The sequence below is a fragment of the Eleginops maclovinus genome, chromosome 3, assembly GCF_036324505.1.
Source record: "Eleginops maclovinus isolate JMC-PN-2008 ecotype Puerto Natales chromosome 3, JC_Emac_rtc_rv5, whole genome shotgun sequence".
Lineage (NCBI taxonomy): Eukaryota > Metazoa > Chordata > Actinopteri > Perciformes > Eleginopidae > Eleginops > Eleginops maclovinus.
In genome coordinates this window covers 6,914,558-6,942,402 of record NC_086351.1, presented here as the reverse complement: position 1 = coordinate 6,942,402, position 27,845 = coordinate 6,914,558, and the positions used below count along the sequence as shown (strand labels likewise).

The 27,845-nt window shown below is 42.4% G+C and overlaps 1 protein-coding gene across 1 annotated transcript in view; it reads left to right on the top strand.

The window, feature by feature from the left end:
- The window catches only part of iglon5 (IgLON family member 5), a 91,453-nt gene that overhangs the window by 48,830 nt on the left and 14,778 nt on the right, over positions 1–27,845 (top strand). Inside the window, exons 2-4 of the mRNA XM_063878567.1 lie at positions 21,410–21,488; positions 24,329–24,561; positions 26,442–26,561. Coding sequence (XP_063734637.1) covers positions 21,410–21,488; positions 24,329–24,561; positions 26,442–26,561 — 432 coding nt within the window. The remainder of the gene's footprint in view (positions 1–21,409; positions 21,489–24,328; positions 24,562–26,441; positions 26,562–27,845) is intronic.

Below are 27,845 nucleotides of genomic sequence, written 5' to 3'. Positions count from 1 at the left end.
AAGCCAGTCACGTCAATAAAGTAATAAAGTTGTATTGAGCACCAGGCTTTGCTTAAAGGTCAGGTCATTTTTTGGGTGGCATAGCAAAGGTGTTTGTTGTACAGAACGTGGTGGTAATATTGATATTAATGTCTGAGTTCCAAAGAGGACACTAATTATATTAACTCTCATAGTGCAAATACATTTACAAAGATATGTCTCACTTTGACCTGATGTTAAGACAACAGTATTGACAACATGTTTCCCCATGAGACTATGATCAGACTAGCAAGGCAAGGCCTGATTGAAGAACTCACCTTTATAGCAGCTTCATATTTTTTAAGATCTGGCAGCTTCATTGAGAATCAACTGATCGATTCAATTTTAACGAGTCACCAGTCACCCTTATTTGCTTTCTACTCAGGTCTATCCATCTATTCCTCCTAACCAGTTTGGGGAAGGGAAAATTATCTCTTGATTAAAATGTAATTAAAAGCCATTTAACTTTTTTCCCTCCTCCTTCATTGCCCTTAACAGAAACAACTTTCCCCTCAGGGTGGGGAGCATCTCACTTAGGTGGCAGAGAAAGTGCTCAACGCTCTCTGGGACTGTGATCATTCCTGAGCTTCTTTTATTACACCTATAGATCAGTGCAATTAAAGGCCAAAAAGGGAGTCATAAAAGTGCCTTTTTGTCCTCACAATAGTAAACAACTTCTCTCTGGGGTTTTAAAAGGATATATCTTGCCTCACTAACCATTCATGATTATTTATCCTGTTGCTATCCCACCTCAGGTTCAAAGTCCACCGAAGCAGAAATTAACTCTAATCCACTTATCTCATCGATTCATCCAGCGCCGACCCCTTTGCTGTGACGCTGGAGATCATATCTCAGGCCCTGTCCTCATGATGTGTTGCTTGGCCTCAGACACATGCAGTGGCAAGGGTCAGGAGGCAGAGTAACACTGGGGTCGCGGTGAGGATCCCATCCTCTCAATTAGCCTTCTCCTGGGTCTCCGGGGCCCTTGGGGATCTGGATTTAATTAAGTAATTTAATACATGATTCCCATTTCACTGCCCCCCCCCTGCGGAATGTGGTTGAATCATCAGTGTGTACCATGAGCTGCATATCAGCAACCTGAGGTGGTTATTGGGAACTGAGAAATTGATACAACAAATACAGTGTGTGTGTGTGTGTGTGTGTGTGTGTGTGTGTGTGTGTGTGTGTGTGTGTGTGTGTGTGTGTGTGTGTGTGTGTGTGTGTGTGTGTGTGTGGTCATCCTCCACTGTGTGCTGCTCCTTAATGACCCGTGCAGTTCCTGGGAGCTGGGGGTGTCACAGCGTCGTGACTAACAGTCCAGGCAGAGTGGTTGCTGCCAAAACCCCGGCCAAGCCAAGCCCCCATGCACACCACACTCCAACACACACACAAACACACACATACATCACTGTGTCTCCTGCTGCTCACGTTCCTCTAAATGTGGTTATGTTGCTTTGGGTGGTTGCCTTAAGACATTATTTTGTGTGTGTGTGTGTGTGTGTGTGTGTGTGTGTGTGTGTGTGTGTGTGTGTGTGTGTGTGGAGAGATTTTCTTTGCAGCTGTGAAAGTTATGGTTGTGTACGGCATCGGAAAACGTTAAACTAGGGCCATAATCACCTGCAAGGGGGCCCTGAGGCAGAAATTATTATTCAATTCCCTTTCTGTTCTCCCATTAAGAATGCATATTGTTGCATTTAAGCATCCATCAGGTACAGTGCAAATGACAGACTAAAAATCCTGAAACCCTGTACTGTACTGTGCTCTGCTAGATTACTATACCGCCCCAGGTTTGCTTTGTGTCGATTAGTTTGTACCTTGATTAAAAACAAATGTTTATTTTGGGAATACTGTAATTACTTGTTGTTTTAATTCTCTTTCACTTGTGTTGATGTGCAGCAGACATGACTGAAGACATTTTGATTGAAGATTTACAGTCCCCACATTTTATTACACAATCCAAAATCCTTAGCAACGATTTTTGGTTGTTTATTCTATTGCCTGCTTTCAAATATCAACAGATCTTAATCTTCATTAGGTCTTACTGACTATTTCAAAGGTTCTAGTGTCCGGCCACTTCCCAGAAAAACCTGGTTATTATCCCTCTATCCATAACAATTACTGACCAATTTTTTAAGCTTCATTTGTTTTACCAAAAATACTGGCAAAATTGTCTCAAATCAATTGTTGGAAGTCATGATCAGTAACAATATTTTGAGAACTATCAATCAGGTTTCCAACAGCACCACAGCTCGGAGCCAATCGAAGGGTTACCAATACTATCCTAATGAAGTCTAACGCAGGACTAAAAAGTCTCTGCATTTGACCCATCCTAGTGTTAGGAGCAGTGGGCTGCCATTATGTACGGCGCCCGGGGAGCAGTGTAGGGAACCGGTGCCTTGCTCAGGGACACCACGGTAGCACTTGGTCTTTCGGGGACTTGAACTGGTGACCTTCCAGTTCCCAGGCCAGGCCCCTATGGACTTTGCCACCACCGCCCTTTTGTGGATTGCTCAGTGCTGGTTCTGCCTAATCCTAATGTCGGTGGATGTTGTGGATCATGGAACTGTTATGAAATGGTTGAGAGCATGGGTTGGTTTCTTCAGCTCAACTCTGCCAAAAACAGAAATCCATATCAAAGACCCAGAGCACACTTATGGCCACGTTCTGCCTATGATAACCTATCTGGTGTACCGTCTGTTCAGAACATTTTCGTTCGGGTTAGTTTTTCTAATCAACAACCTTAATATCAAGATAATTGTTGAGGAACTATTGAGATTTTCGTCTTAGTTCTGATCGGGACGTATCAGTATCAGTCCACACTCCGTGTTCTTAGTTCTGATCGGGACGTGAACCAGCGACCCTTCTATCCAAAGTCCAAGTCCCTACAGACTAGACCACTGCCGCCCCAAACTACCTGCCACACAGTCAACATGAGGCCTTCAGTGCCAATGAGGGTCTGGGACCTCAGAGCAGTCGCCTGTTTTGCCTTGTTGTTTTTCCAGACATAAATCCATAAGTAACAACCTTTGTGGAAAAGGAACAGCAGGCCTGCCTGGTGTGACAGCGGCTGGTGTGTGTGTGTGTGTGTGTGTGTGTGTGTGTGTGTGTGTGTGTGTGTGTGTGTGTGTGTGTGTGTGTGTGTGTGTGTGTGTGTGTGTGTGTGTGTGTGTGTGTGTGTGTGTGTGTGTGTGTGTGCGCGCATGGATGTTTCAATGTTTTTGTGTACATGCATTTATGTCGGTGTGTATGTGTGTACTTACTCATACTGGGCAGGTGAGTGATGAGCACTGCAGTGCTTTGGCGCAAGAGCTTGTGGTTAGAAATCACAGGGGGACACAAGTGACTTGATTCGCCCTGTGCCTCATATATATGCTCCCCCTCCTTTTCAACACACATACACACACACATACACACACACATACACACAGACACACCTTGGAGAAAGGAAGAGAGAGAGAGAGGTGAAGGGAAGGGAAGAGAGAACCCTCACATCCTTTTAACTGGGTCTCATAAATCACAGACAGCAGCATAGCAGGATTATGTTGTCGTGTGTGTGTGTGTGTGTGTGTGTGTGTGTGTGTGTGTGTGTGTGTGTGTGTGTGTGTGTGTGTGTGTGTGTGTGTGTGTGTGTGTGTGTGTGTGTGTGTGTGTGTGTGTGTGTGTGTGTGTGTGTGTGTGTGTGTGTATTGTGGTGCTGCCTACAGTAGGACAGGTGGCGAGGCATTGACACAGCATTGTTCCGTCCTGCTTGTTCGAGAGGGGATACATAAAGCCACCTCACAGGACGGAGACAGCTGAACGACTTGAAAAGGCTCATCTCCAAAACTGAACAGGTGCAGGAAAAGCTGAAAAATAGATGTAAAGGTTTCACAGTGAGGGCCTAGTGTGTGTGTGTGTGTGTGTGTGTGTGTGTGTGTGTAAGACAGAGACTGAGAAAGTGAGAAAAGAATTACGATGGTTCAGTAGATTCATCAAGAGTGAGAGAATGAAGAAAGATGCTAGGAAAATGCATTTTGATAGCATGGGGGAAGTGAAGTGGGAGTATATTCAGAGGCGGAGGAGAAAAGATGGAACGAATGAGGGAAGGAGATGGAGGGAGAGAGAGTCCATCATAGATCTGTGGTTGCAGGCTTCAATCAATTATTAACGCCATGCAGATTAGCAGCCGAGCCAACAAACGATGCAATGATGGCTGTCAGTTTCCCCCGCACCGCCGCCTACCTCAGGGAATGATGGAGAATGAGAGAATGATAGAGGGAGAGGGAGAGAAGGAGAGAGCAATGATGAAGAATTGAAGCAAAAGAAAGTTGGAGAAAACTTCTTTTTGGAGTGTGTTTATTTCTCTCAGAGGGAAATAAAAGGAGGGACAAGGACTGTATTAGGGAGAGAGTGTGGTGTGTTAATTTGGCGAATAAAGGAGAGGATCATCAGCTCTCATGATTGGATGAAGTGCGATTAGTTCAGTTTAGAACTGGGAGATATGAAGATAGATATCCCGAGGTGATATAGTGCTTTTGAAGTGATAAGGGATGCTGTTTAACTCTTTAGGGTAGTTCATTTTGTTTTACCATTGGTTCTTGTCCATTTGGGACAATTTTAGACATCTGTCGGCTCTGCTACTTTAGTAGTAGAAGAAGAGTACTTAGTTACTTTCCACCTCTTGCCTCTCCACCTATATGCGTGGTGAACCATTAGGTGCTTGGGAATCTGCATTAGGATGTATCCAAACCTGCACAGATGATATACATGAGACAGGAGAGGTGGCAGAGCAGGGAGGCTGCCAGGTACCCGGCACCAGCGAGCAATTTCAGGGTTTGGTGCCTTGCTCAAGGACACCTCCGCAGTGGCTCAGGCTGTCCAGCTGCCAGCTCACTCCATTTTTTTGGTCCATTCAGGACGTGAACTGGCGACCCTTTGGACCCCGGTCCAAGCCCTTACAGACTAAGCCACTGCTGCCCATAATTAATCAATTATTTTACTTTTCTACCTTTCTTTATTTCTTGATTTTCAGCTGTATTTGTTTAAATGACTGTAAATGGACCTATTGTTATGTTTCTGGAATGGTTTGAAGGCCTTGAAGACTATTTTTTGATAAAAATATGAAAAAAGAATAAGGAGAAAATACATATTTGTTGAAAAATACGGGTTTTTTTTGTCATTAAATTCATTGGATTAGCCAAAGACATTCCCATCTGTTATTTCTCTCCCAGAAGAGTCGAATATGTATTTCTCTGGACTCTCTAACTTTAGTTTTGTGGATAATGCACTCAATGTGTACCTTATTTATTGACTTGAGTCTCTTTCTGACTCTCCTTATGAAGAGCTACAAGAACATGTGCGACTTTGATTCAAAAATAAATAATTAATCACGTTAACTTATTATATAATATTTTCTGAAGGTTTCATCATGTAACCCAGCAATTACACCTACAGAAAATATGTTAGATAGTACATGAATTGCAGCAGTCCCTCAGAAAACCATGTAACACCAGGGGGAACAGACATAACTTCAAGGCTACATTAATATGTTGTGTTACCAGCATTTTTTCGCCCTCAAAGACAAAGAGTACAAATAGTACAGCAAGGTGATACTGCTCACAAAAAAGTTTTTGAATGGACAGAGGACTTGAACTTTTGACCTCTGCGTGGGAGAACAGCTTTCACCTGCGGCACCAAAAGCCACCATCATCGTCAAGGGAGTTGAAGATGATGACTCTGCAGTTTGTTTGCAGAGGGGAGAAAAAGAGGAATAAAATGGAGAGAAAGAGGGAGAAAAAAAAGGGTAAAGGAAAGCTTTAGGGAGAAGCATTGTTTGGCCTTAAAAATGTATAGTACTCTCAAATGTACCACAGCTGGGCCGCCCTTGATTTGGCACAATTAACCTATATGCCCATTGGTACTATACATAGCTCTCTATAGAGGTTACATAGCATGGAGTAGAGACGAACCATTTGAGCTTGTTAAATCTTCCAGAAATCATAAATCATTCAGTGTTACCTCAGGATGTGCTGACCATATAGTGAAGCCCACACAAGATCCGCTGAGTACACAGCTTCTCTCTGATGTCCTTGTGTTTGCAGGACTCCCGTTTGATGTTACAGCTGAAGCGAGGGCAAAGGTAACCAAACATGAGCTCAGCACAGCGGCAGGCTGCAGGGGACGTGTCTTTAAAGGATCAATTAGGTTTATTAGGCCTATTTTGTTTAAACGTGACCCTCATTCCTATAAGAAGTATTAATATCAATAAGTTAAAATCTGGAAGTGTCTCAGTGAGCTCACCTTGGATTATGCTCACATTCATTTTCACCTTAAAATAATGGTTCAGATCATTGTTTCCAACATGTTTTTACATTCAGATCCCTTCAAATAAAGCAAAGTCTTCTAGCAGTCCCTTAATAAACAAGTTGACGTTTTCCACCAACAAATGATTTTCTGTCTCAGATGTTTCAATTGTGTATTCAAAAAAGATTAAAATTCCTGCGAACATTTACCTTGGAAAGAAAAAAGTTATCATAGCAGAACTAAAACACAAAACCATAAAATGAGATCTAGGCTTTAATAAACGGGAATGAAGATTTCTTATTGAGACCTTGGATGATTGTTTACTGAGCAAACATTTGTACCGAAGCTCACTTACTCCATCACTCTGCGGTATGCCCACTTTCATCGCTTGTGCCTTCATCCACTCTGATACCTTTTTAGACCTTGGCAGAATGAATTACGCATTGAATCTTTCAAGTTGTGTGATTTGAATAAAATAAAAGGAAATGGATAAGGGTGTGGTGCGGTTTGAAAAGATGGGGAGATGAGCACGACTTCAGGGTTGTTTTCCTTGCCCGAAGGCTCCCTTGCAGGGAAAGGAGGCTTCAAGCTTGCCAGAAAAAAAACAAGGTTTTGCAATTAACTAGAGAGCCACTGAGAGAAAAAGATGGGTGTTGAGGAAAGAGGTAATGCATTAAAATAGAGTAGGGGATCCATGAGCTCACAGTGGCTGTTTGACTAAAGTGTGTATGTCTGTATCTCCATGCAGCATGAGAGGTAGTGAGGTATAGGTGATGGCAGATGCAGTGATGTGTTGGTTTCTATCCTCTTTTAAACGGAGGTGATGGCAGACGGTCTCTCGTTGCAGCACTCTGTCTTACTTTCCCTCTCCCTTTCCCTCTTTGTTAAGCCAATGCCCTGACGCCAGTGGCCGCCTGCTGCACCATCTGTGGCTGTAAAGTGCCCAAAATTCATTAGTGGAGAGAGGCAAAGGGGAATCCAACAGGAGAGAGACACACCAGGAGAGCCAGAGACGAGAAGGGAAGAGAGGGGACCGAGAGGGCAGTAGCAGAAAGGGCAGCAAGACTGACTTTTGAAGCTTTTTAATGAAACTTCACTCTCAAAAGAAGGTAAAAGAGTAGGATGGAAGGAAGAAAAGAGTCGAAGGGAACGGAAAGGACTGGGAGTGTGAAAATTGAGTCAAGACGGTTGCGGTGAACTGAGCAAATGGGAGAAGCTACGGATGGTTTAGAGCAAAAAAGTACAAAAAAAGTGAGGAATGGATTGAAGCGAATGGAGAAATGAGGCAGACAGAAAGTGACAACAGAGGGAGAAGCTTTCGGAGAGGGGAAATAAAAGGAGGAGATGATAGGCAGATGGACTAGCGGGGGACCGCTGATGTTCTTCTGGCCTGTCAGACTTAAGATCAGGATTTGTGTGTTTCATCTGTACTAAATCTCTAACAAAGACACTCTATCTTTATCTGGGGAGCCGGGTCTCTCACTTTCTCTGTCTCTATTGCTTAATTTCTTTAAATATCTCTCTTGGCTTAATTTAAAATTACAGAAAGCCCCAAAAGATAATCAGGTAGATGGATTTATGCTGCCTAGCCTGTAGGATGCTATTGACTCTCTTCCAGTTCCATTATTTATTTCAGATCTCTAATATTGATCCTCTCTTTTTTGCTCACGTTGCATTTCCCTTGGTCTAGTCGGTCTGTGCCCCCCCGGCAGCACTTACCCCTCCTTCACCTCTCTGTCACCTTCCTCCACCCCCCACCTGCTCTGACAACGTCATCTATCTGCAGCCCTGACTCATGATTCCCACGAGGGCTGTGAGGTGACAGGGATCATGGAGCTTTGTAGAACTTGTATGCTCAGATAAGCTGCTGAATTAGAGAGTGAAGACGATCAGCTGTGGTGTTGCAGGGGAGAGGAGATGAGCAAGGAGGTGAGAAGATAAGAAAGTAGGGAGGTTTCTAGAAGAGGAGGGGATATGGGGTTGAACCAAGATGGGAAAAGGAGAGAAGAGGTAAGGTTAGTATGAGGTTAGAAAGGGTGAGCAAAGTATGTGGAAGCAAGGAGACATGGGCGGTTACGCATACTATGCCTGTCAAGCTTGCAGATTAAAACTAAAAGTTGGGTAGGAAGAACAAATGTGCTTTCTCATTTGTAGCAAGCATTTGTGATTTTTGTGGGCTGAAATTTGAAATAAAGCCATGGCTAGCTGGCTAATGTTTAATAACTCCATGGTTGAAATGCTGTCTCTGGCAGATTTTTTTATATTTACAACACACTTGATTAAAGACAATCTGTTAAAAGAGTCTTAACGCTGCACTGTATTGCACTTTTACTATGCCAAAAGACTGGGGCTAAGCTAAATGAAAATAGTAAATATAGTTATTACATTCTAACAAAAGACCTTTTGAAAGCCAAACTTGCATCCATCTATCAGTTGCCTGTCTTCATACCCTAACGCAAAAAGAAATGTTGTTTGTAAAAACATGTAGAGAAAGTGCTTTTAGCTGTGAAAAGACTAAACAAATGACTGCCACTATTCAAACTTGGCAAATACCTAGCATGTTGCTTTTACTACATCCCCATGCATATTGTATTAACATGTGGAGAAAGAGAGTTGCTAGATTGAACAGTCGGTGTTCGGAGAAGGGGTTTGGAGATTTGTATTCTCAGGGCTCAGATGTATTCATGTATGCATGACATTTCTGTGCATCCCCATAAGATCATGTGGCTTCTGCATGCAAGCTCACAACATTGTATGCAAACATAAACTCTGTACCCTCTGCAACAACACTCACGCAAACACATAAGGTGAGTGAGGAAAATGTGATTTTGACAATGTGTGAAGCTCAGTGCATAAAGTCCCCCCTGATAAAGCACAGCTAATAACGGCAGCTGGAGGGTCAGTGTTAGTGGAGAGGTGCAAGGTCAGAGAAGGTCTTAAAAGCAGGAATGAGCGGCTGCTTTGACTGACTTCCCTTTTTGTTGCTTCATCTTCCTGTCAGCTTCTCATGCTCCTCGAGGATTATACATTTTTAATGCTGTTAAAACACTCTCTGCTCATTTCATGGTTTGATGTTTTTTTTCCTTGCTCAAATAACTCACTCCACGTAGATGTGACATCATGCAAGTTTCTTAGCAAGGCATTTTGTTAGCTTTGCACTTCAGAAAAGTTCAAACGTTTTTTTCCAGACACACAAATTTGCACTGTGGTCCAACAAATTTCAAGCGATGCATTAAGTGCAGACTAGACTATGATATCTATTTTTCTCAGCTGACAGAAGCCCCTGTAGAACTAAATGAAAAGCAGGTCTAAAAATGTTTTTCAAGGAAATCTTTATTGTGAGTAATCGTTTTTCAATCTGACATTTCACTCTCTTACTCTATTACAATTCCAGGAACGGTGTGAAATTTCTAGAAGTAGATGAGGCTGGTTGCAGCAAAGTGGGTAAATGTAAAAGAACAAATTACTTCTCCACAAATAACTCCTGGAATACATTTACCATCATGATAGGTTTCATAACAGTGTAAAAGAGTCTGAGGGAGGATCTTTCCTTAAAAATATTCATTCAATCAACTTCTCTTTGTTTAAAACGCATATTTTTTTTCCTATCAGGCCCTGAATGTATCGCTGGGGGTTATCTCATGTCCCAGGGGGTTGATTTGAATCTTTTACTCCAGACTCTTGTGCAAATGTAGAGAATAAACATCTGGCTAATGTTTTGTCGGGTCATTTGCAGAGGAAGTCGTTGCCGATACAGTATGGAGTGAGTAAAGATAATGAGACAGCTTGTATAAAAGTTAGAATTTGATGCGCTAAAAAGCAATCTCGCTATGACACATTCACTTGCTCACATGCCGCATCTTACTGTAATAATGAATGACAAGTCAATTAAGGAAGCCGTCTGATTATCCTTAGTGTAGTTAACACTAACCTGAGGCTGTGGAAAAAATGTTTGCTTCATTAGCACGGAACATTAAAGGAAGATACCTGTACATGTATTTTGTTGTCTCTGGAAAATGGTTACTTATTTATGCCTTTTGTTTTTGTATGCTGTTCAATGTAACACACTTAAACTTTAAATGTTTCTCCAGGAAATCGACATTTCAACTGTCAAAGTGAAGAATATAGTAAGAATATCAGGGTTTTGTCTAAACCGGTTAACAGCCCTCTTACTTTCGGCGTGCGCTCTCATATCAAAATGCCGATTTTCCCTATAACATTTTAAAGTGATGTCAGAAAACAATATTTCTGTTCGCCAAAAACGGTATAACTACTCCAAAAATCTGAAAATCAGACCGCCACAGTATTGCCCTCATACTATACTTTTTACAATTTTATTTTGAATTTATCCTACTCTGATTCCTTTTGCACTATTTTTATTGTCTTATTTCCTATATATATTATATCTTGCACTGTTGGACCAGCTCGGGACCTTAGATATTAAAAACCACACTGTAGCTACTGTGCACTTGATAATAAAACCCTTGAATCTTCTAGAAAACCCCCTAAATACACAATACTATATGATACCTGCTTTTGCATTTGTATGTGGGTATATATGCATATGCATGAAGGATGTCTGCAGTCTTCACATGTCTGTGTGTGCTGGTGGCACAGTAGTGAAATTGTTCTGCAGCTCATTCACACATGAGGGAGAGCAGAGCCAGAGATCATTTTCAGTGCTCCACATGAAGGAGCATTAATCCAATTCAAACAGCTCCAAGGAGACGGACCCGTAATAAGTTATGGTGACTAAGGAATTTGTTTATGTTTGTAAAAGTGCACTGAAAGATTAATAACCTCAGCAAAATGAGTTATACAACCCTTTCCGTGAGAAAACACAATAAGGAAACAGCCAAGATGGTTTTAGCGACAAATGAAAGACAAATTAGCCAGTGGCAATGTATAATCACACATTACTTCTATCACTGCTTTAGTTATGCCCCTGACTTCCTCATGTTTCTCAATAGCCTCAGGCTTTGGTAAAACAGCTTCATCAGTAACACGAGCCAGCAGATTCATCAGTGGCTCAGTCCACCAGGGCTGATATAAACACACAGCTTAGCTTTGCCCCAAGTAACTGGCTGCATGCTTGTTTCCTCCTCAATCCGACTATGACACTTTAATTCACCTTTACCTTTTTTCATATCTCTTTTCTTGATTCTCAGTATTTTTTCTGCATGTCATACATGAGAGCTTTCTCAGGTCTGCTCAGCAGCAAATATGAAATGGGCTACCTATCGATTGCTTTTTTCTGATACACAGTCCTCTCCAAAGAAATAGCAAAAGCATGTCATCACCCAGGCGGAAAGAAGGGGTTGAAGTGAAAAGGGAGGGAGACTCGAGTTCAAAGTCGGTTATATTTTTTTACTTCATCTTTGTTGAACAAGACGAAGAGAACAACCAGGGAGCGTGCGAGCAAGAGTATCAAGCTGTCCAGGGAATGGATAAGCACTTTCTAGCAATCGAACGGTGGCAGCACGGTGGTGCCAAAAGCTACCCAGGGTGTCATCCGCTTTCCATCTGGTGTGAGACAGGGACGCAGAGAAAAATATAGGGGCGCTCCAAGATTCCTTAAAGTGGGCTACACACTGTGGCCTAGCAAACCAGGTAGCCTACAAAGGCCTGTCATGACCTGAACCAAACACACTCCAACTTGCAGACCAGGGCCGGAGCTTGGTAGAGGCGGGGGGGCAGTTTGAATGTCTGCCACAAGCTCTCCACCACAGCAGTAGCCAAACATAACTGGCACAGCATTTATGTGTGCAGGAGCTATCGCTGCCGAGTCACAGCAGCGGTGCAACAATGGCAAGGGCTGCTGCGATTCTGAATGCAAATCAACCCCATCCACAGCTGTAAGGATGGCTTTGGGCACCGCCAGACAGAGTCCAACTGCACACAAACAGACGGAAGTTTGCAAACACATGCACAAAAACACACTTTAGCACCCACACAAATTCACAAATACGCACAGCACACGGATTTATACAAGCTTTCAAATACACAAGAGCACATTCATTCTCAACCTCACCCTCTCACATGCTCACACATGGATGCTTACTTCATCTGTACTTGCCAGTGTCTTAGTGCACTGCGCCATGCCTCTCTCCTTTTTTCCTCCTTCTCCCATTCCATCCCACAGGCGCTCCCTCCTAAGCAGGTGTTAGCTGATTTCTGTTCCCTCAGGTAATTCGGTTTTGTTCTTTGCAGCAAGTACTGCTGCTGTGAATTATCCTGACAGCACCTTACTCCTGGGCTCTGGCCCCCGCCTCCCCTCTCCTACCCCCTGCTCTTTTCACTCTCTTTGCCTACACCCTGCCCCTCCATCTTTCCCTCCCTGCCTTGAACCTCTCTTTTCATCTACACTCTCTTACCACCCCCCTGTGGTGCAGCTAGAGAGTCCCCTGGACGAGCTGCCCAGTGGCCCTGAACAACACATCAGCCCACCCACACATATATAAACGAAGGCATAGCATGCTGAGATGGACGTGCACACACACTTCAAATGGTCAGTAAAAAACACATGCCAGGAAATATACACACAAGGAGGCACACAAGCTCAATGCAGCCCAGGTGCTCTTGAAGCCGCCACTTTGCAGCAGTACACTCAGTTATCCGTGCTTTCATTGACATTGAGTGTGTTGATGTGCAAACGTTGCTGTTCCCCTGCAGCCTAATGTTGCTGTCTTTTGTTTTACTGTTTGCAAAAGGCGCAGACAAAGACTTACTTATTTTAGATTGCTCATTACCATGGCGGCTTCAGACTGTGGCTAATTGCCCGCCATTCACTCATCACAATTAACTGGTCTTATTACTCTGTTTGAGTATATTACATATTTTGCATATTTCCACAGAAAAATGTCTTTATCAGTAGGAAATGAATGATGGGAGGAATTAATAAGCTAAGTCAATGGTGGCTTAGTTAAGGCTTTTTAATGCAAGAAAACATCTAAACAAAAGCTTAATGAGAGATTTTATTCAACAGCTCTGCATTGACTCAAGATTTGGTTCAAAATGTACTGAATGCGTTTTCAGCACATCGTATTTTGTTTTTGATGGAAATTGCATGATTTCAGCTCAGGAAGTTAATGTCCAGCGGCAGTAATTATCAAACTCTTGTCAAACTCCTGTTTTTCCCCCATTTGTCCTACTTTACAATAGTGTCATAAATGACGATTGGCAACCTGTTTTACCTGGTCATTCATTTCTCACACATACTGCCCAACACTCAACTGACTTTTAGATGCCTCATTCTTTTTGACTCCACTTTACAGCCAATGGTCCTATCGAAAATAACTGCTCCCATGCTATTACACTCCTTTGTCTCCTGTCACTATCGCCTGGTAATTGCTGTTTTTATTGTAGCCTCTTAGAAGCTCAAGTGTAAACTATAGGGTAAGCTTCGCCACTGTGCTGGAAGCTTAACCGCATGACTGGAAAAATGTGTTCATTCTCACAGCGTCTGACAGAGCTCCTGTAAACAGTAAAAAATATGTAACACAAGAAAATATGTGTATTTTGAAGTTTTGTTTATTACATACAAGTCTGGCCCTTAGTATAACAGGAAATGACATAGGACCTGAAAACAGTTTCATTTGTGCGACGCTTTTATGTTGCTGTCCAGCAGTTATGTTGTTGAGATTAATCTGAAGAACTTTTATGATTTGCATTTCTTCATATGTTATTATAGATATAGAAACATAATGATATTCTCATCAATGGGACTCTGTGGCGATATGGAGCAATACTTCCAAAAGCAGGTCCCTATTGTGATTGCATCTTCCGGTTTTGTACTTCACTCACCTGGACCCGATAGACTTACCTGTTTTTGATTGAACACTTTTGAACACTCAGTGGCAGCGGGGCAACAATGATTGTTCATATGTATCATGAAAAGGCAGAAAAGGAATATATTTTTAGCATCAGCCACAGATGCAAGCCGTATTCAAAAATAACATTTATTTGTGAATGTTCTCTATGGAAGGTAAGTAAATCAATACTTCTAACACCCTCAAGAGTACCTTAACATAATGCAATATTTTGTTATAATATACCAACAGAGATAGAGAGTGGGTAAGGGTTGGACACTGACAATGAGATTAACATTTTACTTATATATGGTACCTTTACTGTATGCTTTTAGGAGGAAGAAAAACGATTCACAACTCAGATTTACTCACTGCCATCAAAGGCCATGCTGCTGCTACATATGAGTATTCCATTTATGTTGTTGCTGTTTAAGTATGTTATTATCAGAGGACAAAAGATCCAGGGCTACTTTGAGTGAATCAGTATTTAAAGCTTCTCTTTCAAAACAGTGGCAGCACTTCCCTCCAAATCTGTCAAATTACCAGTGCACAGGGTGTACTTAGGACAGTCTACAGGGCCTTGTGTAAGGCAGGGCGTGTGTGTGTGTGTGTGTGTGTGTGTGTGTGTGTGTGTGTGTGTGTGTGTGTGTGTGTGTGTGTGTGTGTGTGTGTGTGTGTGTGTGTGTGTGTGTGTGTGTGTGTGTGTGTGTGTGTGTGTGTGTGTGTGTGTGTGTGTGTGTGTGTACTCACTAGGAAAGGAAGTAACAGTTTAACTGCTGTATTGATTTCAAGAGTGCTAAGGGGTTTAGGCGTCAGTCCGAGGAAAATGGGGGGTAAAAGAAAAAGGAGTGGGGCTCTTCCCTGGTTTTAGCACGCTCGGCTTTTCTCCCCGGCCATGCTTGATTCAGTGGTAAAGATCTGTGGCTGCCCATTGAAGTTGTACAACTGCTGCATTGAGTACTGTATGGCTCTGTGCACTCTGCAGTGCTCTATTGATTGATGTGTGAAGAGGGATTAGTGGGTGGAGGGGAGGGAGCAGAGGAGATGCGGGGAGGGAGGGAGGGAGGGAGGGAGGGAGGGAGGGAGGGAGGGAGGGAAGGAGGGGATGGCAGAGCGACCAAAGGCAGAATTGTGCATGCAGCATGTGTACAATAAAAGAGGGGCAGATGTCACATCTTTGGTAAGGCCACGTCAGACACCCGAGGGTGTTGCCCTGCCTTTCTGTAAACGCTGATGATTCTGGCGTGCTTCTGAGATCAAGCTGTGTTAGCGGTTAGTCAGAATGGTTGGGGGCCAGTAAGACCAGATAAATGACCTTGAATTTACGGGCAGCTAAATGCCCCAATCGAGCCTGTTGATGCTTCAGAACAAGTTCAAGAGATCAGTTAATGTCAAAATAAGCCACATATAACGTAAACACTCTTTCTAGTCATGATCAGAAACCACATCAGAACTCATTCAATTTCACTGAAACAGAAAAACAGAGGACCTAGAATTACCCTTTGAATTGTGACCAATCTGGGGACTGAAATACCCTTTCAGGAGTTCCCATTTCCGCCTAAAGCTCTGGTTTAGATTGATAGTGGGTTGGATCTCACCAGAAGAGTTGCTTTTAATGCTAACATTGGTTGCTTGTTTATTAAACTTCAAAAACTCTTTGGTCTGAGGAGGTGGAGAAAAATGACTTTTACCAGACAGATTCAAAACAATTCATTCACCGTGACTTCTCTGACATTTCTTAGATTTCCTGTCAAGTGGAATCGTGCTGACATCCATTTTGCTTCACCAGCAATTGTAAAAAGCAACGTCCTGCATATCCATCTTGTTGTGCTGTTTGAGCGTGGCATTCAGGTGGTTTCCCACTCTTTGCCCATCACTCGCTCCCTGCTTTCCTATTGCGATGTCCCAGGCAGGTGGTGCCGAAGACAGTAGGGAAGTCCGGGATTTCATCGATAGGGAGTAAAGGGGATGAATGAGTATTGGAGTGAAGGAGAAGAGGGGAAGGAGGAGGAGGAAAGCAAGAAGATGGGGCTTCAGAGAGGTGGACATGAGGTTGGATTTGGGCCGTTCAGAGTTAATGGGATCAGACGAGGAAGAGAAAGGGATATCTGTGCCGGTTAATGTTTAATCCTCCACCTCCAACCCCTTGTCTCCTGCCTCAGGCTCCCAGCATCGGATAATCCTTAGGCTGCCTCTCTTCATCATCAAGGTGTTGAAGGGAAGTGCCTCTGTAAATATTTAATTGGCTGCAGCATGCCGATGTTAATTATGCGGGTGTGTCTTTCCTTTGCTTTGCTCTCTGCCCCAGTGCTACAGATTGTGTCCTCGCACATCTCTCATACTCCTCATCAGGGTGCAACTCGTCTCTCCTCTTTCTGCTACTATAACACCACTATAACATCAATACTGCTATTGTCACCTACTACCGCTGCTACAACAGCTGTAGAACTACTCTACTGTTGCTGCTGCTGCAGAACACACTGTAATTCTATATTCCAATATAGCATTTCTTATTTCTCAATCACTTTCTTTTGGGGACTCACCCCAGCTATCTCTTTCACCTCTGTCTTCCAACCTTGTGCTGTGCCTCTCTGCTCTTTTCAATTTCGAAACCATGGCAGCCTCCCTTAAAATCGATTATTGTTATGTGTTTCATTACAGCCACCGCTGTTATCCGTCTTGACGCCAATCATGCTTTCAAATGTAACTTTGCCTCCTTTTCTCTGTTGATTTGATCGTCAAGGGCAATGCGAACAGATGAACTGTTCAAAGACAGCCTTGCAAAGACTACGCAGACTAAAGTCTTACAGCTCAATAGAGCTCTGCTCATAAGTGTCTGCCAGTAGCAAGTGCAATTACAAACAGGCACATGTAAAAGTCAAGAGAATACAAATCACATAATAGATGTGTTGTGGATACTGAACAAGCAGCCTTGCAATGCTGCAAAATACACGCTGCAGGAGAGCTTGGAGACAAAAACAGTGTACCATAAGTGGAAATAATTATATGAATGTCCAACTATAGACTAGCAGTTGATAAAATGTTATCCAGAGATGAGCAGAACAGGGTCTTGCTTTTTCAGGGTGTTCATTATAACCACTGAACTGATTGACCCGTATAGATGAATTAATGGTCTGCTAGTCTAGTGTTTTCCTTTATGTAATTGGCTTGTCCATAAAATGTTATTCTCCTAAAAAGGCCAAACAAATCTAGACCAAAGGCTCACTGCTGTGTGCAGACAAAGGCTTCACAGGGTCATTTGGACAGAATACAAGTGTGTCTTTCTGTGTGAATTTGTGTTATGTATGGACATGGGGGTTCCTGTTGTGTGCCAATTCAGTAGGTCATAGCAAGGACAAGAGATACCAGTGGCCATAACAGGCTGTATGAGCTGTAGACAGCAGTGAGCAGGACATTTTAACCAACACCAGGAGCCACTGCAGTGTTTCCCACCAACACTGTTTGATAAGGTTGTACATCATCCCCTTATTCGTACTCGGCTAACTTGTGGTTTTAAACAGGCTCAGGATTTTTTTCACTCACACAAGCAAATCCACTTTCGTTTTAGTAAAGTAGTGTGCCAAAGCGGGTAAGACAGAAGCTTTCTTTTGGCTTTCACATTGTGTTTGTGTTTTCCACATTTAGAGTCTGCAGGGTAGACGGTGGTTGAAGCTTCCCTGTTGGCAAGCACACCCTCCTTTCTAGAGTGTCAATGGGCGAGACTCCTCCTGGTGGGTGCAGTTCATCGGCCTGCATGCTGAGTCCCAGGTGGGAGCAGGAGAAAAAGCAGGATTTGAGATAGGGATCAATAATGCCGAAAGTAATCCAGAAATTGAAAGTGATGTCTGATCATTCTGTTTAGGTCATGCAACCGCACTCTGCTGGTTGCACTCTGGACTCGTTATTGTTCCGTTTGATCATGTCCACTGTGTTTGGTCGGAAAAGCCTGAAAGGGATAAATTATATGGATGATATCAAAAGGACACATGTTGTCATTCAGCCAGATGATGATGTTTGCATCTTGTTGTTATTACACCCTTTGCATCTTGTTGTTTTTACACCCAGCGTTCCCACTCTCCCTTTAATGAGATGCTTCCGAGGCTCACTTTCTATCCTGTTATCTGTGGAAAAATTACCCATTTACCTCCTTGTAATATTTATTGTTGGTTGCTTTGGCCAATTTTCACAACATAATTTCAATGTGCAATACTCTCGACGTTTAATCCTTCGTGCGTCTGAAAACCCTGGTTACTAAAAACAGTGTTAATAGATTAGGTAATTAAGATATGTTTATAAATTAATTATTGCCGGCTCTAGACTTTTTAAATTGGAAAATGAGCCACAGTAATCATACAAAAAAATGAAGGGTTTATTTTCAAAATATCTGTTTGTGTTGTTATTTCAAAGTATTGCTTTCAACATATAATATTCTGATAGCTAGTTCTGAGGATAGAGTTGGTACATTTTCCTGAAAGCTTGGGTTGTAAGCAAAGTGGTCTGCTCTAGATTTACGACATTGGTGCCAGAAAGTATAATTGCTATTCATACAATACTAAGCTACCAAAATGAAGAAAAGGGGTTTGAAACGGAAGCTTTTTTCTCAAAACAAAGCTGGTCTTCCATCTCCCAAATACAGATGTTGCTGTTGTTTGTTTGGCCTACACCAGCTGTTGATTCCACCACCTAAAGCAACATGCACACTGAGCATTCAGTGAGTGACAGAGGTCACTCAGAGTTACAGTGAATAAATCAGAAACTGTGAATAGCTAGAAACTCCCGTTCCCCGTGTGTATTCAAACACATTTGTAAATCCCACAAAAAATCTCCCCTAGGATTATTGTCACAATGAACTCAGACAAAGCTCCTCCACTGCTTGCTTGGCTCATCGACGAGTGTGTTTGCATATGTGTGCATAGCACGTCGGTGATTGGTGTTGTGTGTTTGAGAGAAAATGTGTGCTGAATGTGTTAACCAGGTTATCATGTTGTGCAGCGTCTGTGAGCAGAGGCAGGGCGATACAGGTTTTTGAATGTTGAGGTGCCAATCGAGCTGTGAAAATGGGAATCGAGCTGTGAAAATGGGAATTGAGTAGGGAAATGGGAATTGCTCCCTGCTGGTCCGTAACCTTCGCAATGTTGTTTGAAGCATTCAGCGTATGCATTCATCATTCATTCAATCAAAAAGTGTGGGTTGAGTTTGTGTCCCGATGGTTATATTATGTGATAGAGAGCAACTTCTCTCTATGTGTGTGTCCGTAATTGCGTATGTGGGGTAGTGTGTATTTATGACAGCATGTCACACCCGTCTCCAAGCCCCAAGCCCTGGAACGGAATTGAATTAACCTAAATAAATTCTAGTGTGTAGCAGACAGAACACTTGAAAGGGAACAGCTGAGGGCTTGAGCTAAGGACTGTCTGAGTTTAAGACAGAAAGCACAAGCACAGCAAGGCAACATTACTCTGTTGTGAAAAACACAGATAAACGAAAGCTTGTGTCAGTTTTTGAACATTGGACACAATGGCTAATGTGCTACAGCCCTCCTCTAAGGCTTTCAGAGAGAGAGAGAGAGAGGGAGAGAATAATGGAGCCAGTTCCTGGATCCTTGGCCGGCCTAGATAGCACAGCAGCAGTGGCAGCAGCAGCACCCATTAATGCGATTATAGCTTTTAGCTGAAGATTTTCAGGGCCAGTTTTCTTTAGAGGCATCATTAGTTTGTCCTCCTTTCTTCTTCTCCATCGGTATGTCGGTAAACAAACGCACGCATTCACACACAAATAAGTAACAGAAGGCTAGGTACTGTAACTGCTTATACCCAACCATGCGCAGCACATGCAATGGTGCACACACAATCATACGCACATGAATATATGAATACACAAGCATGTAGCCCATATTTACTGTGCCATATTCACGCACATTAACCAAACCACAACATTCACAACAAGACGCAGAAAAAGAGAACAGGCATAATGAGTCTTTATTTAAGAGATGATTAATTATTATTTAGTGTAGTTGGCACTTCTCCGGACTTTCTGTTATGCAGTTGGAAAACCTTTTGATTAGCAATCCATGAGGCACATTATTATTCTGAAGCCTCTCTCATTATTCTTTGTAATCAAACCATGATTCCACAAAGACCCACTTTTAATTCAAAACCCACATTTCCTGTAGTGCTGCATTGCCATCATTTTGGGTCTCATTGCTTAGCGGAATCCCCATCGGCATGCTTAACATGTTTCTGACTTGGTGCCGCTATTTAACAAACCTTGAGGTGCTTCTAAGCTCCTCACTGCGCCGGCTTCATTTCATAAAGTCACCATTTATTAAACCTCAAGGCTATACCACGGCAAAAGCTTATTGGAGATATTGGGGTCATTTTACTGGGAGAGGGAGAAAGAGATTGTTGGAGATGGAGGGAAGACACAAGCTGAGGTACGTGGTGTCATGCTGTGATTTGGCAGAGTTTAGACGGGCATAGCCAGGTGTCTTACTGGGGAGCGGCCTGCCTCAGTAGACACTTTCTCTGCCAGCGTATAAGGTCTTTGGTTATCTTTGTTTTCTACCCAAGCAAGTTCACAAAAAGACTTCAAACTGTTTTAAAGTGTTTTTCTCACCTGAGTGCCGAAACACATCTCAAAGATGCCAAGTTCGTTTTTCCTCTTCAACTAATGGCTCTCAGTATGTGTGTATGTTCTTGTGTGTGTTTGTGCTTTGGTAAGCATGTGTCTCTGTTCTCTGAGTGTGTGTGTGTGTGTGTGTGTGTGTGTGTGTGTGTGTGTGTGTGTGTGTGTGTGTGTGTGTGTGTGTGTGTGTGTGTGTGTGTGTGTGTGTGTGTGTGTGTGTGTGTGTGTGTGTGTGTGTGTGTGTGTGTGTGTGTGTGTGTGTGTGTGTGTGTGTGTGTGTGTGTGTGTGTGTGTGTGTGTTAGGCAGGCAGGATGAGCATCCCTTCTGTTACCGTTGCTGTCCCTTCATTTCACGCTCCGGCAGCTCCGCGTGAATCCTCTTCCCTTGGCTCATTATCAGTGCTGTTCAATGAACGTGCATCCCACCAGAATGCAGGGTAAAACCAAATCATTATTCAAGAACGGGGGTCAGTGCAGACGTTGTGACTCTTTTGTTTAGTATATTTATTACTTTCCTTTTCCGAAGAAGGTAAGCAGGATGCAGAGCACATCCCGGCCCAAACGTGATTTGGTTAGGCAGTCGATTCTCAAGCACCTGACCTGAGATTGATGAACACCAGCGCCTGTTACCATTATTGGAAGCTCATTGGTCTCTTTTCTCTTTTTTTCCTTGGCAGCGTCCAGTGTGCGTGGAGCAGAATTCGGACACCTGCCGGACAACATTACAGTGTTGGAAGGAGAAAGCGTCACTTTGAGGTAACTCCTAATCCCACACCTGCAACTACTAATTGCCTAAAAAAAACATGTTTGTGTTTTCCACCCACCTGTCATGCCACCTGTTAATTGCCAATTTTCTCTCACACAACTTTAATTAAGCATCCCACATTGTGCCATATTTTTCAGCTTTATCTATAGCTAACAAAATGGTATAACTTCTCATTTTTGCTGCAGTCATCCCGTCTGTCTGCATTCCATTTTTATTTAGATACAGGGGGTGGAGCTCGTCTACGTCCAACCACACCTGCCTAACTGTGAGTGATAAAGTAGAAATCACAGCTTTCCCCGGCTCCCAACCAAGCAGAGAAACAGCCGACCTGCTTTCTCCCTTCCTGTGGATGTGACCTGGCAATGCAGTACATTCTGCAGCTAAAAAAATCAAGTCAACATTACTTTCATCCCCTTTAAGCCTACAGCGCCTTAGATCTCTAAACAAATTCTTCTTTTAGTCACATTTTTCTCTTGAAAAAGGAGTGGGCCTTTCACTTAAATCAAATGTGTTATTAGGAAGCCATGTACAGCTCTGCCAATAATTGTTAACATCAACATGTCTCTCACCATGTTGGAAATCAAAGGACCAGAACGCTGATCTATAATGGCATCAAGATGTGAAGCCTGAGGGTGTTTTATTGATGCTGTGGAGATGTTAAATCTATAAAAGTTATTTGGGTGTTTTCAGACTGGGTGGTAAAATCTGTGCTTCCACTGTCACCTTTAATTAATTTACAGTTGGGTTTCGGGAGAGCTGTGCATCATGTGTTACGTGTTTTAAAACAGGGTGGCCATCTCCCATGACTTTTGACAATTTGTAAGTGATTGGCTAAGGGGCGGGACATCTCTAAGCTGTTAACCAATCACAACAGAGCCAACCAGCTAACCAATCAGGGCAGACTGGGCTCTGGTTTCAGACAGAGGGTGAAAAGAGGTGCTGTAGTACAGGCAGTATGAGCAAAAATAAAGACCTTTTTGAACATTAAAGCATGGAGACATGTCACTGTAGACTTCCCCATTTTACTGTTAAAACTAAACAGTAGAGATAAATCTACAGGTTTTGACAAGTTCAACTAAATGAATGTTGTTTTCTGAATGTGTGTTGTATTTAATTTCTTTAGTCATCATACAGTTTCTCACAAGGAAAAAAGATTTGATCAAAGCCTGAAAAGAAACAAACAGTTTATTTTCCTTTATTGCAGAAACATCTTTTTCCATATTTGCTTTAGTTAACCATCTCACAGTTCCTCAAGCTTGTGTTTGGGTGTCCCATTTGGGAACCACTGCTTTAGAACCGTACTCCTAGTTTAAATCCTTGCTTAAGCACTGCCTCTCTCCCTGGGTAGAGATGTAATGGCATATTTTGTAATGTGTGTGTGTTAGGACGGCTGCGCAGTACGGCAGAATGCTGGCAAACATAAGACTATAAAGCTTTATAAATAAATTCTATTTTTATGTAAAATCACTTTTGCCTGAGTGCCACAAATGCTTGAGACAATGCTGTTGTGTTGGCTTTGATGCGGGCCATTAAGACATTTGATGTTATTATGGTGCTCATTTTCTGTGGGCCTTCAGTCCTATAGCAACATCATCAGTGCAGAAGTGATTAATTTCAAAAATAGATAAAAGAGTGTTGGTCTACAGATAATGATTTTTAATGGAGGGTTTTCTTCCTATTTCGTCTCTTTATTTAAATCCACCGACCACAAACCACATTTTAATAAAATAATATTTCCTTTTATTTCCTGAATTTCAAAACTTGTTAGAAGTGGTTGTGCCCTCAGGTCATGTGTCCACCTGAACGTCAGCCCAGTGCCTTGTAGCCTATTTGTAGAGGACTTCCATGCTTTGCTGCACTGTGGCTGTTATGCATTGTGGTGTCAGTGACTTGGCAGGTGATCTAAGATCTACCTCAACCGTGATATTTATCTGGGTCTTATCAATTAAACATGAGGACTACAGAGGCATGTCCTCACAGCTAGTCGAGGCTGGGTAAGGACATCTAGTGGTCGAGACAAGAACTGAAGTCACACCTGTGGACTGTGGTTTTGATACAGCCACAATCTTTTAGAACGAAAGTAATGAATACTACACTTTTATCACTAACATCATAAGTCCCTCTCTCATTATTTCCACTAATGTTTCCATGTATTGCCATTTAATCATATTTAATTAACAGATAATTCAGGGCAAATGGCCAGTGGACAAACCTCTGATCTTCAATGTATCTTGCATCGCATCCATTGGTAATTTTACAAACAAAGTAACCCAGCTGTTAAGAGAATAATGGACAACCATTTCAATGCAGATCGCAAGCTGTAGCTTTGATCTCACCCACCTATTCTTTTTATAATATGACCCATTTTTCTCCATCTGTGTAATAGGAGTGATGGATATTCATTAGCGGCTACAGGGAAATGAAGGAAAAACCTGAAAAAGTATTAGCCTAGAGACATAATAAATGCAAATGCTTGGATACAGCACTGGGCATGAGGATTCCATGAGAGGTATAATTAGTTGAAAAGGATGTGAATCATATATTATGACCTTTGCAGCCACTGTGTTTGCACATAAGTGAACCCCTGTAGGATATTTAAAAACAACTTGTTCAACAACATGATGAAAACACCACCCTTTCTGTCACTTTCATGAGATATCTTTTCTGAGAAGCATTGAAATCTTTATGGTTGTTTTCAATAGTACAACTAAGTTTTTTAAAATTTGATAAGTCACTCCTTTGTTTATGTGATAATTATAAATGTAATGATAAAACACCTCTGCAGTCAAGCAGGCTTCTCACCTATTAATCACTTCCTGTCCCCACACAGATGTCGGATTGACGAGGAGGTGACCCACAAGGCCTGGCTGAACCGCTCCAACATCCTGTTCACGGGGACAGACAAGTGGTCACTGGACAAGCGTGTGACGCTGGCCAACAGCAACAACAGTGACTTCTCCATCCACATCGACAAGGTGCAAATATCCGACGAGGGGCCTTACACATGCACCTTCCAGGCCAACAACAAGCCCCGCATCGCCCATGTCTACCTCATCGTCCAAGGTGAGCAACTGAGTGGAGATCAAACAGGAATCTGTAATAAATGTGTCGGCTTTTTTCCCAAAACTATCCAGAACTTGCAGATTTGATTGCCAAGGCAACTGCTAAATAATATCTGTGTGCACCGATGTTACTGTAAGCAGCCTTGGATAAGACCTGAATGGCTTAATTGGTAATTCATACGAGCAGGGCTGTCTATTGGATATGATTGAGGTTTGACATCAGGGGAAGCGATTCAGATTTCCTATGGTTAAATTATACTAATTAAACTATCGTTAAAATAAAGTTCCTTTTCTGGTAAATCATGCCTAAATGTATGATGGGAAAATTAGTAGTTACTGTTTTTATGATGTTTAAGTATCTAAGGTTGGTATTTGTGGTTATATCAAATAGCAAGTATTTTATTCAGTCTGAAAGCCGGTGTGTATGTGAGGCTACAGTCATGGGCAGTTCTGGGGGGGGAGGGGGGCAACAAATTGTAATTTAATAAAAAAATGTTGTTGACACGAGTCATATAACAAACAAACGCCAATCACGTTTTCTGTAGGGCTCTATGAGTTTAAACTGAATAAAAAATGTATGTTGTACCGCAATACATGTGCCCCTTTCTTAAAATAACTGGCCCCAGCATGGCCGCCCCAGTAAAATTGGCCTGAATCCACCACTGGCTACAGCAAAGCCAGTCTAGTGCAGGTGACAAATCGTATTCCCATTATTTACATTTAACCAGTTAGGGTTACTTGTCTGTATAAACAGAAAGATATGCAGATGCATGAGGATGTGTATGATGGAGATGAGATACACAGGGGGGGTTGTCCAACTGCCTGACTAAATAACTGACAGTTCAGGACCGCGACTGAGGCTCAGTCATCAAGTCAGCAGCTAAGTGAGTGAGAGTCTGGCTGATCCTGAGTGACATGATGTATGGGCACAGACCTGCCCAGAGGATGGATCTCAGACCTTCTACTGCTGCATGTGTCAATTTGTATGCATATTTTGGACTGTGTGTGGAGCAAATTGCATGAATACATCACCAGTAGAATCAAACATTTAACCGGATATATTAGGTTAAGTTCTGCTGGAATGAAAACACAAGGCCTGGCTCAGCGCTTACAGGTGGCGGAGACAGTGTCAGCTGCTTACTAACAGAGTTTTCACATTTCACTGCAGCCAAACAAACACTCTTGTCTGCAGGGCGCAAAGCTTGGCACAGATGACCATATACCTAATTCCAAGTCGCCTGCAGTTCCAGCCCAAGCTTGGTATCTCACAAAATAATTACACCCTGAAGTCAGTGCATCAAGCAGGCTTCACCGCCACTCCAGTCTGTGCTTTATCGCTGCAAGTATTCAACTCGAGCAAGATAAAGAAAAATAGGATCCTCAGTAGATGCCTTGCACCCAAAAAAAAGCAATCTTAGGGCCAACCTCATTAAAAGAAATGATAATGGGCCATTTAAATTCAAGGGGCCATCTTGTTATCAAACTAACTACATGCATAGCACTCCAACACTTTGTGGGTTTGGGGCAAAGTGGTCATTCTACTTTTAAGTAACATTTCTGACTATCCCTTCTACAAATGTTCTTTTTTTTTTCTTTAAAGATCAGATTTGATTAGGTGCCAGGAGAACGAGATTTTATTGCCCTTTCCGGCAGATTAGAATTCAGTGCATCATAAGTAGACGGACAAGCATATTGTTGCACAGTTCAGTAAGCACTCAGGCACAGATCATTAATCAGCTGATTGCCTCTCTGTCTTAGGTGCAGGGATTTGCATTATACTTTAAACACCTTAATAGGCTGTGAGGGCATATCTCATCAATAATTTATGAAATGAAAGGGGATTTTGAGGTCATATTTTAATAGCATGATCTTGTTTTTCAGTGCCGGCCAGAATCGTCAACATCTCCAAAAACGTGTCTGTGAACGAAGGGGAGAACGTAAACCTCTTCTGTCTGGCGGTGGGTCGGCCTGAGCCCACTGTCACCTGGAAAGACCAGAAATGTAAGCTACCCCTTCCTGTTTGCTTGTCTTCACATCCAGAGATCTCTTGTTTACAGCTTCACCTTTATCTCCATGCCTTCCCATTCATCCCTACCCCTGGTCTGCCTTAGCATTTTCATTTTTTTACCCCTGTTTTCCTCCCTCAAGGCTTATCAGCATTCAGCTCATATCCACATCTTTATACCTGTGCCATAACTCTTAAACCCAGCTGTTTAGTCTGTCCTGATCTTAAATTTATACTCTCCGCATTTTCCCAATGTCCCAATGTTTTGTCCCAAATAACCACACATTAAAGGTAATTATCCCCACCGCGCCACCTGTAATCATCAGCATCTGTCTTCATCCGCCCTGTCAACTGACATCATGATGCCAACCTACGCTAACAGCCCCTTTTTGCATTAAATCAGCTATTTTTAGCTTCCATCATTTTGTAGAATAATAACGAGTTGAGAGTTGTCAGGCTGACGGATGAAGTCAAATCCATTTGATTTGATCAGCACTGCATTTATTTCCTATTTGTTCCCATATTTGTCACCACTTATGTCCAAAGTCAGGCAAATAACCGTTACATTGTCACTGGGGATTAAATGGTTTTATTAGAACTGTAACGGCAGTGCTGTTTGAACTGCTTGGCACATGAAGACATTTCCCATGTACTGAATATAACATTATTCCACGACTCAATACCTCTGAATTTGTTTTACTTTTCAGAAATGGTCAGCCATTAAAGGATGTTCATCGCTTTAGACGTTGAAAGCTTTTGCAATAATATAACTTGCTATTCAGCTTGGCCTCAGTAAACTGAAATAAATTGCATATTGCATGAGCTCCATGACCTCTTTGTTGAAACATGAACTAAGCTGTATTTCTTGTGTTTTAATATGGCCATGTGTGTGGAGAGAAGTCCAAAGTATCTTAGATTGAACTTTTGAACAAGGAAAATGAGAGATTCATAACAAACATGGTTTATTTAAGGGTTTTTTTGTATTCTGAAAGTCAAATAATGTAAGGAGGATGTTGTATCAATGTCACAAAAGTCACGGTTGAAGATTTTCTACCACACAACAGTATTGCCTGAGTTTCAGCTTGACTACATGCAGCACCGAGACAGCAATAATAAATAGGTCAATGTGAACATCTTGTCAACAAGCTGTAATTATACTATTGGGCGAATACATGCGCAACCTATACTGTACTGCTGTACTTACTGATAGCTTTGGGCTTGCTCAGAGGTCTGTTCCTCCTCCGCTCTCCCTGGATTGTCCCTGGGATAGCCTGCTGTGT